Source organism: Engystomops pustulosus, chromosome 6, assembly GCF_040894005.1.
Source record: "Engystomops pustulosus chromosome 6, aEngPut4.maternal, whole genome shotgun sequence".
Classification (NCBI taxonomy): domain Eukaryota; kingdom Metazoa; phylum Chordata; class Amphibia; order Anura; family Leptodactylidae; genus Engystomops; species Engystomops pustulosus.
In genome coordinates, this window is record NC_092416.1 from 173,635,655 (window position 1) to 173,651,021 (window position 15,367).

General features: G+C 41.5%; 1 protein-coding gene across 3 annotated transcripts in view; it reads left to right on the forward strand.

The window, feature by feature from the left end:
* Window positions 1-414: 414 nt before the first annotated feature.
* The window catches only part of LOC140065046 (alpha-N-acetylgalactosaminide alpha-2,6-sialyltransferase 2-like), a 29,131-nt gene continuing 14,178 nt past the window's right edge, over window positions 415-15,367 (forward strand). For 2 of the 3 annotated variants that reach the window (XM_072112497.1, XM_072112500.1), the window contains exons 1-2: window positions 415-762; window positions 13,177-13,501. In XM_072112497.1, coding sequence (XP_071968598.1) covers window positions 617-762; window positions 13,177-13,501 — 471 coding nt within the window. In that variant the 5' untranslated portion in view covers window positions 415-616. Of the gene's footprint in view, window positions 763-7,056; window positions 7,284-13,176; window positions 13,502-15,367 lie in introns of those variants that run through there. The other variant, XM_072112499.1, reaches the window with a different exon arrangement.

The following is a 15,367-nucleotide window of genomic DNA, read 5'->3' on the forward strand; positions in this document are numbered from 1 at the left end:
ATGCTGCCTGCAGATAGTAAACTATGTACAATCTGCTCAGCTCCCCCTGCTCTATAACATGCTGCCTGCAGATAGGACACTATGTACAATCTACTCAGCTCCTCCTGCTTTATAACATGCTGCCTGCAGATTGGACACTATGTACAATCTGCTCAGCTCCCCCTGCTCTATAACATGCTGCCTGCAGATAGGACACTATGTACAATCTGCTCAGCTCCTCCTGCTCTATAACATGCTGCCTGCAGATTGGACACTATGTACAATCTGCTCAGCTCCTCCTGCTCTATAACATGCTGCCTGCAGCTTGTAGTGCATTCTCTAATAACACGTTATAAGTTAATCATTCGGTGTCTTCATAGCCCTGCTGGAAGGCTGGAGTACCCTGCTATAAAACACATGACCCGCCTTCAAGTGTTAAACATAGTGTGTGACACAGCACCCTGAGCACTGACCGGGAATAACACCCCATACACACTCATGTTAGGACCTGTCATACACTACTCAGAGGAGCTGAAGAAACTTTAGGGTAGAGTAGTATCACACGTGCCAGTGCCCACAGCTATGGCACAGGAACACAGAAAATGCTGGGAATAGCAGGAAGGAACAAAGGACCAAGATGATCCAGTACCTGAGAATCCGCTCCAAGCTCCTGAGGAAGGTCCTGCTGGTCCTGTGTCTCATCACCCTCTTAGGACTACTTTTCGCCCACAGGGACCAAATAGTTAATAATATATCGCCGAGGTTGACTTCCTATTACAATAGGTAAGAAACTCTGCGGATTCTTGGAGGAATGTCAGTGGATTGGCCATGGAATCCGGTATGGGGGCGCTCATCGGGGAGGGTGGGTATTGGGGGGCACTGAGGGTACAAGGAGATGGGGATGATTCTTGTTCAAAAATTGCAGCGTTTAGGAAGTGGATGTATAGGAAATTGTAACAGACAGAAGATGGGGGTGGTAGTTCCTCATTGTGATGCCAGAATAAACACATATGGATGTATGTTAATATTTATGCATCAGTGTATATACTCATATACACACTAGGAGTTATTATATGTAATAAAATTCACTGGAACTAAGTGTATATATTAGTGTATATGTTAGGACTTAGTGTATATATTAGTGTATAGGCTAGGACTTAGTGTATGTATTAGTGTATATGTTAGGACTTAGTGCATGTATTAGTGTATATGTTAGGACTTAGTGCATGTATTAGTGCACTGTATACATTAGTGAATCAGCTAGGACTTAGTGTATGTATTAGTATATATGCTAGGACTTGTTGTATGTAGTATTGTATGTATTAGTATATATGCTAGGACTAGTATGTAGTACTGTATGTATTAGTATATATGCTAGGACTTGTTGTATGTAGTATTGTATGTATTAGTAAATATGCTAGGACTTGTTGTATATAGTACTGTATGTATTAGTATATATGCTAGGACTTCTTGTATGTAGTATTGTATGTATTAGTATATATGCTAGGACTTGTTGTATATAGTACTGTATGTATTAGTATATATGCTAGGACTTAATGTATGTAATAGTGTATTACCTTGGACTTACTATGCGTATTCGTGTATATGTTAGGACTTAGTGTATGTAATAGTGTGTTCACTAGGACTTATTGTATGTAGTAGCGTATGTATTAGTATATATGCCAGGACTTAGTGTATGTAATAGTGTATTACTTTGGAGTTACTGTGCATATTAGTGTATATGGTAGGACTTAGTTTATGTATTAGTGTATTAACTGACAGTGTGTGTATTAGTGTATTTGCTAGGACTTAGTGTATGTAGTAGTGTATGTACAGGCGGTCCCCTACTTAAAGGAAACCTACCACCACAAATCTACCTATAAAGGTAGATCGGGTGGTAGGTGAATCAATGGGACGTGAGGATAGCCCTTTTAAGGGCTAATCCTCACGTCCCCGCACTTTTTTGTAAACTTTTATTACTCGAATATGTTAATTTTGTTATGTGGCTACTTGGGCGTGGAGTAGCCGCATCTGAGATTACACGAGGCGGCTACTCCACGCCCCGGTAGCCACTTTACCCCTCCTACTCACCATGTTCGGCGCGCAGCTGCTCGTAGCTGCGCGCCCTCGTCCGCCGATCCTGCCGTCTGCGGATGCGCAGAACAGCAGGCCCGCGCCTGTGCAGCCCCGGCTTCGGAGCAGTGACCGCGCAGGCGCGGGCCTGCTGTTCTGCGCATGCGCAGACGGCAGGATCGGCGGACGAGGGCGCGCAGCTACGAGCAGCTGTGCGCCGAACATGGTGAGTAGGAGGGGTAAAGTGGCTACCGGGGCGTGGAGTAGCCGCCTCGTGTAATCTCAGATGCGGCTACTCCACGCCCAAGTAGCCACATAACAAAATTAACATATTCGAGTAATAACAGTTTACAAAAAAGTGCGGGGACGTGAGGATTAGCCCTTAAAAGGGCTATCCTCACGTCCCATTGATTCACCTACCACCCGATCTACCTTTATAGGTAGATTTGTGGTGGTAGGTGCCCTTTAAGGATACTCAACTTACAGACGACCCCTAGTTACAAACGGCCCTCTGCATGTTAGTAATTTACTGTACTTTAGCTTAAGGCTACAATAATCAGCTGTAACAGTTATCACAGGTGTCTGTAATTAAGCATTATTGGTAATCCTGGTTTTTATGACAACCCAACATTTTTAAAATCCAATTGTCACAGACAGCAAAAAAATTTTGGCTGGGTTTACAATTATAAAATATACAGTTCCGACTTACATACAAACTCAACTTTAGAACAAACCTACAGAACATATCTTGTACGTAACCCGGGAACTGCCTGTATTAGTATATATGCTAGGACTTGTTGTATGTAGTACTGTATGTATTAGTATATATGATAGGACTTGTATGTAGTACTGCATGTATTAGTATATATGATAGGACTTGTTGTATGTAGTACTGTATGTATTAGTATATATGCTAGGACTTGTTGTATATAGTACTGTATGTATTAGTACATATGATAGGACTTGTTGTATGTAGTACTGTATGTATTAGTATATATGCTAGGACTTGTATGTAGTACTGTAAGTATTAGTATATATGATAGGACTTGTTGTATATAGTACTGTATGTATTAGTATATATGATAGGACTTGTTGTATATAGTACTGTATGTATTAGTATATATGATAGGACTTAGTGTATTACCTTGGAATTACTGTGCATATTAGTGTATATGCAAGGACTTAGTGTGTGTTTTAGGGTACTGTATACACTAAAAGTTTATTTATTAGGATTTAGTGTATGTATTAGTGTCTACTCTTGCACTTAGTGGGTGTATTAGTGCATTTGCTAGGACTTAGTATATGTAATAGTGTATTCGCTAGGACTTATTGTATGTATTAGTATATATGCCAGGACTTAGTGTATGTAGTGTATGTATTAGTGTATGTATACGCTAGCACTTAGTGTAGGTATTAGTTTATGCGCTAGGACGTAGTGTGCGTATGAGTATATTCACTAGGATCTAACAAGTAAACTGTATATTCTGTAGACAGTTATCTTTTGTCATCTCAGGCACTATGCATCTATGTAACCATTTGTCTATATGTATCTATATTGTATTATGTCATTATGCTTTATGTGCATTATGTATGTATCCATTTGTTTCATTGAGAGAATTGGGGGAGCTGTGAGTATTATGGGTGCATGTGTGTGTGTTTGCGTAAGAAACAAAATAAATCATTCTTTATTTCTATAGCACCATCATATTCCACAGCGTTGTACGGACAGAACAAGACATTACAGAGCAATAACAGATGAAACAATAGGAGTAAGGGCCCTACGCACAAGAGCTTACAGCCTATGACAGTGATGGCGAACCTTTTAGAGACTGAGTGCCCACAATACAACCAAAACCCACTTATTTATCCCAAAGTGCCAACATTTAAGTGCAATTTATGCAGTAACTTTTTGCTCCCTTCTAATGTATCAGAATCCTAAGAACACCAATAAAGTAGAAAGAAAGGGTGAGAAATTAATGTTCCCCTGAATAGGAAGAATTTTCAGGCCCTGAGCCAAAGCTACAATGATAATCCATATCTATCCACACCTTCCCATTCCTCCTGTAGTCACAAGCAGCACTGTTGTTTTAAGATAACACTGAGTGCAGAAAGTCCTGGGCTGTCTGGGAGTCCATGAAGATACCTTGTGTCCACTTTGGAGATGGCCCGGGTGCCCACAGAGAGGGCTCCAAGTGCCACCACTGGCACCTGTGCCATAGGTTCGCCATCACTGGCCTATGAAGTACTTCTTTATATGTGGTATATTACATGCATACATCATGGGGCTCATTTACTTACCCGGTCCTGTCGTGATCCCGCAGTGCGTTGTCCGACGTGGATTCGGGTCTGCCGGGATTCACTAAGGTCGTTCGCCCAATATCTTGCAGGTGTCCCTGCTGCGCCGAGGTCCGCCGGAGTTCACCTTCTTCTTCCCGGTGCGTGTAAGTGCTTGATCTTGTGACACATTTCGTTTTTTAAATTCCGCGGTTTTTCCGAATCCGTCGGGTTGTCCGACGGCCACTTCCCCAGATTTCTGTCTCGTGATTGCGCCAAAATCCGATCACGGGCGCCGATGGAAATGCGGCCGCGGAGCCCTTAGTAAACGAGCCCCCATATGTACATATTTATGACAGTACATACACTGGCGCACATTTACTAAGAACAGTGCCGTGTGTACTATGTGCAGTGTCCAGTGCAGTGTACAGTAGGCGCCAGATTCAGGATTTATGGCGTCCGTTCTTCATTAATCTGGCATCCCCTGCAGTGCCCGACAGAGTGCACCAACTTTTTTTTCGGTGCACCTTTAACATGGGGTGTAGAGCACTACGCAATTTGATGGGGCTTTATAAACAAAATATTATAATTTTGGGCGATCGACACATTTCTGGTGTACAATTGGTGTATGTAAATGTATTGGTGTCATATGTGCAGGGGGGTTTATATGAATGTATTATAATTTATGTATCTGTGTGTATGATAGGATATTGATCTGTGTGATTATTTGTGTGTATTATGTATCAGCAGGTTTATACCAGTCTATTAGAAGTTACATTGGTTTATTATAAGCATCATACAGCCAATAATAGTCAATATATTTTTGGATAGGAATGAGCTGGAGTATGTGGAGTCCTGCCAGACAGGGAGGAAGATATCATAAAAGATGTCAGCTGGCGTTAGAGATCCGGGAGTGTGAACGATTGCATAGAAAGCTGCTCCCTAAATGTGCCAAAGGATTGACCTTATGATATGATTGGACCCTAAGGTTAGGGTGTTGTCATTTATGCAATTCCCCAATACAGCCACAGCATCACAGAGTATTTCAGAACAGAAGTGTGGTGATTCTGTGCGCACTCAGTGTAGAATTTGGAGACAAGCGGGCATTCACAGGCTGATGGAACCGCTACAAGGCAGCACAGAGTGTTTCAGGAATTGGTGTATTCACTTTGAAGTGATCAGTTTCCCGGTAGGATATGAGGGTATGATGATCCAAGCTAAACAGAGTATTTCAGGAAGGGGAAAGTCATTCTGAATAGGGCGGCAAAATATCATAGTGAGGTAATGTGATGGTATCATCATGTGTGGAAGGAGGTTGCAACAAAACTTGTTCTCTCTCAAGTTATGGGATGATTTTAATAGTGGGACGTAATGTAATGGCTGGAATGTTAGGGGAGGAATGGAAAATATTACGTTCACAAACTGGGAGTGATATAGTTAAGTGATATAGTTATAGTTAAGCAGTACTTTTTCACTGCAGTACAGAGTGTTTCAGGAAATGAGATAATACAGCAAAGGGTCAGTTATAAGAGGACAAGATGGACAACAACTTCATAGGAAAAATATAGTGGGGAATTTATCAATTTTGGCGCCGGGTCTGTGTTATTGTCGTATCGTGCTATAATTTTCATTGGGAAAAAGAAAATCCACCAGAAAACGGTCGGAACGTCAATAACAATGCCCCCTTTGTACTTCATTTGGTGAATTCTATGAATGTGTAGTAGGCATCCAGATACAGATGGAAGCGGAGGGTATCGTCCAATTAAGATGAAAGATCACACTATCCGTGCACTTATATGTCAAGCCCCTTATCTGCCGTGTCAATCGCTCCATTGTTGTATTGTGCTTCTTACAGGGCAGCAAAACTCAAAGTCACAATGACATAAGTGTGACTGCTGCCTTTGGCGACCGAGAAAATATTCACCAAATACACAGTCCCATAACTTTTCTTAAAGGAGTTGTCTACTTTTCATAGATTTTTTAAAAAAATTTATTTACATTTTTGAATTTTTTAAGTGACCACCAATTATCGCTACATAAGAATCAAGTAGCAAGTGTGTGATTCATCTACAGTGCCACCACTGGTGGGATAAAGTACTGCACAGTGCCCCCCCCTAAAATCAATACATTAGTGATGGGAATTCCTGCTCTTCTTAGTGAGCTGGCTCATTAGGCTCTGCTCACTAAGAAGAGCTGGCTCTTATGGCTCCTGAATGGCTCCCTATTAAATATATAATAGGGATCCGCAGGCTAGTCAGTCACCAGACACCACAACACTTTTAACCCGGATTGGGGGGGGGGGGTTAGTTGGGAGCCGACTCCCGGCGTTCACGAAAAAGAGACAGCTCTTTGTGCCGACTCGTTCACGGACGACCCATCACTACAATACATGTTGGGTCCTCCATGGTGAGGTGCGTTTGACAAGAATCAAACTTTATCGAAAATTAGTGTAATGTCAGAGTACAGAATCCCTGGAGCTAGACTGTAGCCCCCATAAATGCTTTAGTCTATAAGGTGTGCATGGCTATAGGATGCACCCTATATAAGGGATCATATATATACATATATATACACATAAACAGGGAAAATTTCTTTGTTGCCCACAGCAACAAATCAGAGCTCAGATTAAATTTCTCAAACTGCCCTGGAAGAATGAAAGCTGAGTTTTGATTGGTTGCTAGGGGGCTGCAAAGACAGATTTCATAAAGGAGGCCTAGTCGACTATTCCAGGCCTCTTGACCCCTTCCCCATTTACAAATTCCAGACTATAACCCATAACCCCTTCCCCCATTAACAAACACCATGGGTTCCCTGTATAAAGACCCCAAATCAGAACCCAGCAGGGAGGTCAATATCACTTTACAGGCCTCAGACCAGATGTTTCTCAAGTCTGTGATTCCTTGACTCCCTGATGGGAGACATTACCACCCACAAGTGGAGGGAGGTGCAAATATGTGGTAATTGAGAGATTTTGACCCTCCTGGGAAAGCCTCACTTTAAAAAGACTTGTCAAACCTTGAAATAACTCAAGTAAGGAGTATCATGTGTTTAAACCAGCTCCGTCCCTGTTTACCCAGCATGCTTTAAACTGCAGCTCTACTTCTCTGTATAAACAAATACTCACCACCAGTGCATGGAGACCAAGCACAGAAAACTACAAAAAGTCAAAATCAAACAATTTATTTAATGAAAATGGCTGTAAGGTGGACCGTCTATTGGTTTGGAGGACCCAGCTTTTCCACCTATCTTGGGCAGCCCATAGATTTTCTATGCATACTCTGTAATACCTCATTCCCCCTGTGGAGGCGCTCGAGGTAGAGCAGGCCCTCTCTCCCAGGTTGTCCTGCATTATAGTCCGTCAGTTTTGTCTTTAAACGAACAGTATATCTAGTAAGTAGACGAAGTTGGTTGACAATGATTGTGGCGGCCGTTTTGGTTGTCACCCAGCTTTCCCAGAAATAGATATAACTAAGGAATCAGGAAGAGTCTTGTTCTTTACGGGTTTTATAGTTTTTATAGATAGTGGTCATGTTTTTTTATGACAGATGTTTCACTAGAAAGCATATCCTCAGGGAAGAATGCTAGCTATGTCTGAAAGTGATATCACCTCAGCAGTGGGACAGATGGGGCGGGCAGGCACGGGCTTCACACCTAACAGGGGGAAGTGGATCAAAGAGGCGCAGAGCAGCTGGATACTCAATGTACACACATCCTAAGACCCTTGTTTACAACAGGATTATGCGGCTTTTATGTGTCCAAGGGGGGTAACTTGTGGGGGGAAGAGGGGGTGAATAAACCTGGATCAAGGAGACTAAAGGGGCGTAAGGTGAAGGGATCTCTGTTATAAATGATGCATATAGCTACAGAGCCTGGCTCCAAATCACATCTATCTATCTATCTATAATAATAATTTAATAATAATTCCTTTATTTATATAGCGCACACAGATTAGGCAGCGCTGCACAGAGTTTGCCAAATCGGTCCCGGTTTTCAATGGGGCTCACAATCTAATCTACCTACCAGTATGTTTTGGAGTGTGGGAGGGAACCCACGCAAACATGGAGAGATCATACAAACTCTTTGCAGATGTTGACCCTAGGACTTGAACCCAGGTCCCCAGCGCTGCAAGGCTGTAATGCCAATCACTAAGCTTCCGTGCCACCCTATCTATCTATCTATCTATCTATCTATCTATCTATCTATCTCATATCTACCTATCTCATATCTATCTATCTCATATCTATCTATCTATCTATCTCATATCTATCTATCTATCTATCTTCTATCTATCTATCTATCTATCTATCTATCTATCTATCTATCTCCTATCTATCTATCACATATCTATCTACCTATCTATCTATCTATCTATCTATTTCTCCTATCTCTCTTTTTATCTATCCCCTACCAGTGCCAGGGACCAGGACCGGGGGCTATGACTGTAGTCCAGAAGCTAAAATGTGGCCGACAATAACCAACTTCTCTAACATTTGTTTAGAAAATTCCAAGAAAAACACAACCACTTCTAATGCAAAGCAGCGCTTTCTGTTTAAAACTATAGAATTTCAGTTTTGCATTTTTGGAAAAGTCGAGAAAGTGGAATTAATACAAAACATTTTAAAAAAACTGCATAAAAAGGATAGAAAATTATAAAACGCACTATGTAGTGCAATAATAAAAGTAGAAACTAAATTGTAAAATTTCTTTCGAAGTAAATTGGAATGAGAATTGTTTAGAGAAGAATTTTCAGAAATGAAAGGGGAAAAAAGTGGGCGAGGGGCTTATCTTTTAGGCTGTCTATTACATGGCCAGGGGAGTAACTTGAGGGGTGCAGATGCCAAGGTGGCCCATATACTGTACCTTTCCTATATGAAAAGATAAGTTCTATAAAAACTTCTGTACTTGGCCTCCATCTAGAAAACCCCCATTTTGAGAAGGTGGTCATGGAACATCACAGAATACCAGAAATGTCTCAGAAATCGATTTTCGCAATCAGATCTATAATATCTCTTGTGGTTTAAAAGTTATCACCTCCATGGATTCTCATGTAGGTTCATAAGAATCAGATCCAGCACCTTAAGCTCAGCACAAGGGACAACACGGAGGGGATCCAATATGGTGGCCTTCAATATGGAGGCTATGTTCCAGACATAGCATGAAAGATATGCATCCCCCCAGTAGTGGTTTATAATACAGGCGGTTTGGGTGGTATCCCGGGGCCCAAGCCTACTAGGGGGCCACCCAAACCACCCACCAAATTTTATACTGAGAATTTCACCTATGAAATCCTTGACCAGCTGTTCCTGCTCTCAATACACATGTGCACAAGAGCCATTTCAGGACCTTTGAAGGTCCTCCAAAGGTCCTGAAGCTTCAGAAGCTTGATCCTAGTATCAAATGTAGAAAGTGATTTCAGACTTGTAGGGGCTTTAATATTCATACAACCCAAGGCCCATGGCAGTCTTATCCACTTATCCACTCCTGCATACCCCCCCCCCCCCCCCCCTCTATTGCACGCTGGGTTATTCAGATGTGTAATTTTCCCTTTTGTTTCTGAAATACATGCGGTGCCCTACTTAAGGACACCCGACTTACAGACGACCCCTCTGCCCACTGTGACCTCTGGTGAAGCTGAAGGTGTCTGTAATGAAGCTTAATTGATAATCCTTGATCCCATTACAGCAAAAGATTTTGAGACTCCAATTGTTACTGCGCCCAAAAATTTTTTTGTTGGATCTACAATTGTAAAATATACAGCTTCGACTTGCATACAAATTCAACTTAAGAACAAAACTATGGAAGCTATCTTGTACGTAACCCGAGGACTGCCTGTATAAAGGGCGACTTTTGACTCCCCTTGTATATACAGTACATATCAACAGTTATAAAGAGTAAAGAATGTCTTCGCAATGTAAATTGTATGGTTCAACATTTCAAGGAGTTATAAAAAATGTAAAAAAAAAGATCTTAAAAGTCATCACTTATTGACGGAAAGTGACAATTTCTCCTATAAGATCATCACGATATCTGTGAATGCTCCAGAGCTGTAAACTGCCCAACCTTCTGCTTCTCTAGAGGTGGTCACAGCTACTGACGATCCTGATTTTTGGTGGATAACTATTGATCCTGTAGAATATGTTGTGTTGTTCTATAGCTGAGATTATATTTACCAAAGACCAGCTTTCTGTCATGTCCTAATAAGTAAAACGCTAAAAAAATTTTTTCTTTTGCTCGGGTATTGTAATAGTTGTATATATAAGGTATATAAAAAGTTGTGTAAACTAAGCTTGTATGTAAAACCTGTAGTGACAGGTATACGGCTCATTGAACAATTTTAACAAGTGTATATAAAATCTAAATAAACCACATAATATGTAAGATATACAAACTATATTAACATGAGCCATATCCCCAGTATGTAGCGCTGTATAAACTATACTTAAAAACCTATATAACCTGTATCTGCACATATAAACAGATGTATAACAATATACATAATCCAGTAGGTTTATATACAGGTTTATATGTCACAGGTTTATATATAGAAGCTTATAAACCATAATCTACATGACAAGTAGCCGGCGGAGACGTTTGTGCGCGACATGCTGCTATCAATGAGCAGTGTGTAATACTTCATTTCTCCTGTGGTGGTGCTGTTTGGAAACTGAATACTTGTCCCTTTACAGATTACTCTATGATCATCTTGTCTTCAGGAACTAAAAAAAGCCATCTATTTTCAGAATCAGACCGAGTGTGTTGCTAGGGTACTGCAACTCACCCCGATTTGTTTCAAATGTTGCTGTACTAAAATAACAAAACCACTCAGAGACAGGGTGGATGGTTTTGGATGAAGAAACAGGGAATGCAGGAAGATTTCAGATCTGAAGCATGCAGGATTATTAATTCAGCTCTGGAGGATTTAAGGTCTGAAGCCTGCAGTATTATGAATTCAGCTCTGGAGGATTTAAGGTCTGAAGCATGCAGGAATATGAATTCAGCTCTGGAGGATTTAAGGTCTGAAGCCTGCATGAATATGAATTCAGCTCTGGAAGATTTCAGCTCTGAAGCCTACAGTATTATGAATTCAGATCTGGAGGATTTAAGCTCTGTAGCCTGCAAGAATATGAATTCAGATCTGGAATATTTCAGCTCTGAAGCCTTCAGGAATATGAATTCAGCCCTGGAAGATTTCATCTCTGAAGCCTGCAGGAATATGAATTCATATCTGGAAGATCTCAGCTCTGAAGACTGCAGTATTATGAATTCATCTTTTAAATCTGCAATATTATGAATTCGGCTCTGGAAGATTTCAGCTCGGTTTATGAAATCAGCTGTGGAATGTTTCGGCTCTGAAGCCTGCAGGATTATGAATTCAGCTCTGGTAGATTCAGCTCTGAATCCTACTAGATTGTGAATGCAGCTTTGCAATGTTTCCAATCTGAAGCCTGCAGGATCATGAATTCATCTTTTAAAATTGCAGGGTTTTGAATTCGGCTTTGGAAGATTTCAGCTCTGAAGCCTGCAAGATTATGGGGCAGATTTACTTACCCGGTCTGTTCGCGATCCAGCGACGCGTTCTCTGCGGTGGATTCGGGTCCGGCCGGGATTCACTAAGGTAGTTCCTCCGAAGTTCCTCTGAAATTCACCGGCCTATACCTGGTGAAGGTAAGTGTAATTTTCGCGACACATTTTTTGTCTTAAATGCGGCGGTTTTTCTGAATCCGTCGGGTTTTCGTTCGGCCACGCCCCTCGATTTCCGTCGCGTGCATGCCAGCGCCGATGCGCCACAATCCGATCGCGTGAGCCAAAATCCCGGTGCAATTCAGGTACAATCGGCGCAAATCGGAAATATTCGGGTAACACGTCGGGTAAAAGCGAATCGGGCCCTTAGTAAATGACCCCCTATTAGTTCAGCTCTGGAGTATATTTAGGAACTAACAACATAAACTCGCAGAAGTTTCCACCAGTGGATAATCTTAGTTAATAATGAAGCTGAAGCGAAGATAAACATGGGCAGGACAGAAACCTTTAATCTGTTAGTATCTAAGGAATTCAGTTCATTCCTCCCCTGGACCCGGGCGACTAATATCTCATATAAGGGAAGAGCAGCCATAGATTTTTTTTACATATTTTGTCACCGACAACTGGATAAATATCTTGATTATTTGATATTCAGACATGTGATGTGCATAATGTTATTTAACATTCATCACAATGGAAATAAAACATGGTCGTGTATGATAAAGTAGTAACCTATGAGTAGTGTGAACCAGTGTTCAGCTCTGCTGCAGTGCCCCCGCAGGGGAAATGATGCATTACACAATTTCCATTAATATCAATGACCATATGAAGATGATGGTGGTGGAATATTTTTGTCGGTTTACTAGAAGATGACTGAAGTTCTCGTTGGAGGGTTTTGGTCACTTTGCCTTATTCATGGAATTTAAGTCAAATTTTTGTGTCCAAAGAGCAAGAAAACTTAACTCTTTCCTAATCTGCCTCAGTATATTTAGAAACTCATGATTATAACCTGTGCCTATACAATTCCTACACTTCAGATCTCCCTGGTGTGTAAATACAAGCCAATCCCAAATTTATTAGTCTTCATTTGTAGATCCTGGACAGATTATGTGGATATTTTGCTAAAATTTAGGTCAGGAATTCAACTTAATTTATGGAATTTATCTTAAAGTAGCGTAGGGATTGGGTAAGGAGATTTTAGTGGTCAAATTGGGTCATTATATATTTCCAATGTGACTTTTAATGAAAAATAACCTCTTGGACTGGTAAGAATCAGCTCATGGTTTTCAGAAATAACTGGAACGTAGTTGACCTCATTATCTTTTACAGCTTCCAACTTGACCCAATAGAAGACGATAGTGGCTCCATACGAACAGCAGAAGAACCAGTAGTAGCTGCACCAGATTCCCCAAAGTCTTCACCTAAGCTACCTGAAAAAGTCGTAGAAACTACACAAAACAGCCTCACCCTCCAAAACCGGCTAAACGAGTCCGTAATATCACCACATGGCATCACCCAAACACCAAATGTGGCTGCCAAACCCTCGACTGAAGCTCCAACATCTCCACCTAATTCGACTGCATTTAATCAAGTCCTCACCACCTTTAATCCTTTGGGAGATAAATATGCCACCGATGAGACACACGTCAATTCTGTAAGTAAAAAGTTTAGGAAGTGATGATACCATTGATCGTTTTGGGAAGAACTTAGTTGGTGACTGATGTTTAGTGTTGGTGATGCATCTTCCATGGTAGTGGACATTAGTCCAGGTTCAGGAAGGGGGTATAAGCCATGATATAAGAATAGAATGGTGCTACTTCATTCATGGTTTGCTCATCTACAATTTCTTCCATGCCAATTCCAGCCTAACCCGCTGATCATCTAGTGTGTATGGAATTCTACTTTGATGGCCAGCAGACCCCTTGTCTGCTGGTAATGGATCTCATACTGACTTTGAGAAGTGCCTTTAGACAAGTCTTAAGTTTTAGCAGACGTTCGAGACAAGAGGTAGGCATTAGGAACTCTTCTAGACGAGAGGTAGGTATTAGGAGCTCTTCTATATGAGAGGTAGGTATTAGGAGCTCTTCTAGATGAGAGGTAGGTATTAGGAGCTCCTCTAGACGAGAAGTAGGTATTAGGAGCTCCTCTAGACGAGAGGTAGGTATTAGGAGCTCTTCTAGACGAGAGGTAGGTATTAGGAGCTCTTCTAGACGAGAGGTAGGTATTAGGAGCTCCTCTAGATGAGAGGTAGGTATTAGGAGCTCCTCTAGATGAGAGGTAGGTATTAGGAACTCTTCTAGATGAGAGGTAGGTATTAGGAGCTCTTCTAGACGAGAGGTAGGTATTAGGAACTCTTCTAGACGAGAGGTAGGTATTAGGAGCTCTTCTAGACAAGAGGTAGGTATTAGGAGCTCTTCTAGAAAAGAGGTAGGTATTAGGAGCTCTTCTAGACAAGAGGTAGGTATTAGGAGCTCTTCTAGACAAGAGGTAGGTATTAGGAGCTCTTCTAGACAAGAGGTAGGTATTAGGAGTTCTTCTAGACAAGAGGTAGGTATTAGGAACTCTTCTAGACAAGAGGTAGGTATTAGGAGCTCCTCTAGACGAGAGGTAGGTATTAGGAGCTCTTCTAGACGAGAGGTAGGTATTAGGAGCTCTTCTAGACAAGAGGTAGGTATTAGGAGCTCTTCTAGACAAGAGGTAGGTATTAGGAGCTCTTCTAGACAAGAGGTAGGTATTAGGAGCTCCTCTAGATGATAGGTAGGTATTAGGAACTCTTCTAGACTAGAGGTAGGTATTAGGAGCTCTTCTAGACGAGAGGTAGGTATTAGGAACTCTTCTAGACGAGAGGTAGGTATTAGGAACTCTTCTAGACGCGAGGTAGGTATTAGGAACTCTTCTAGACGCGAGGTAGGTATTAGGAGCTCTTCTAGATGAGAGGTAGGTATTAGGAGCTCTTCTAGACGAGAGGTAGGTATTAGGAGCTCTTCTAGACGAGAGGTAGGTATTAGGAGCTCTTCTAGACAAGAGGTAGGTATTAGGAGCTCTTCTAGACAAGAGGTAGGTATTAGGAGCTCTGCTAGACAAGAGGTAGGTATTAGGAGCTCTTCTAGACAAGAGGTAGGTATTAGGAGCTCTTCTAGACAAGAGGTAGGTATTAGGAACTCTTCTAGACGAGAGGTAGGTATTAGGAACTCTTCTAGACGAGAGGTAGGTATTAGGAACTCTTCTAGACGAGAGGTAGGTATTAGGAGCTCTTCTAGACGAGAGGTAGGTATTAGGAGCTCTTCTAGACGAGAGGTAGGTATTAGGAGCTCTTCTAGACGACAGGTAGGTATTAGGAGCTCTTCTAGACAAGAGGTAGGTATTAGGAGCTCTTCTAGACAAGAGGTAGGTATTAGGAACTCTTCTAGACAAGAGGTAGGTATTAGGAGCTCTGCTAGACAAGAGGTAGGTATTAGGAGCTCTTCTAGACAAGAGGTAGGTATTAGGAGCTCTTCTAGACAAGAGGTAGGTATTAGGA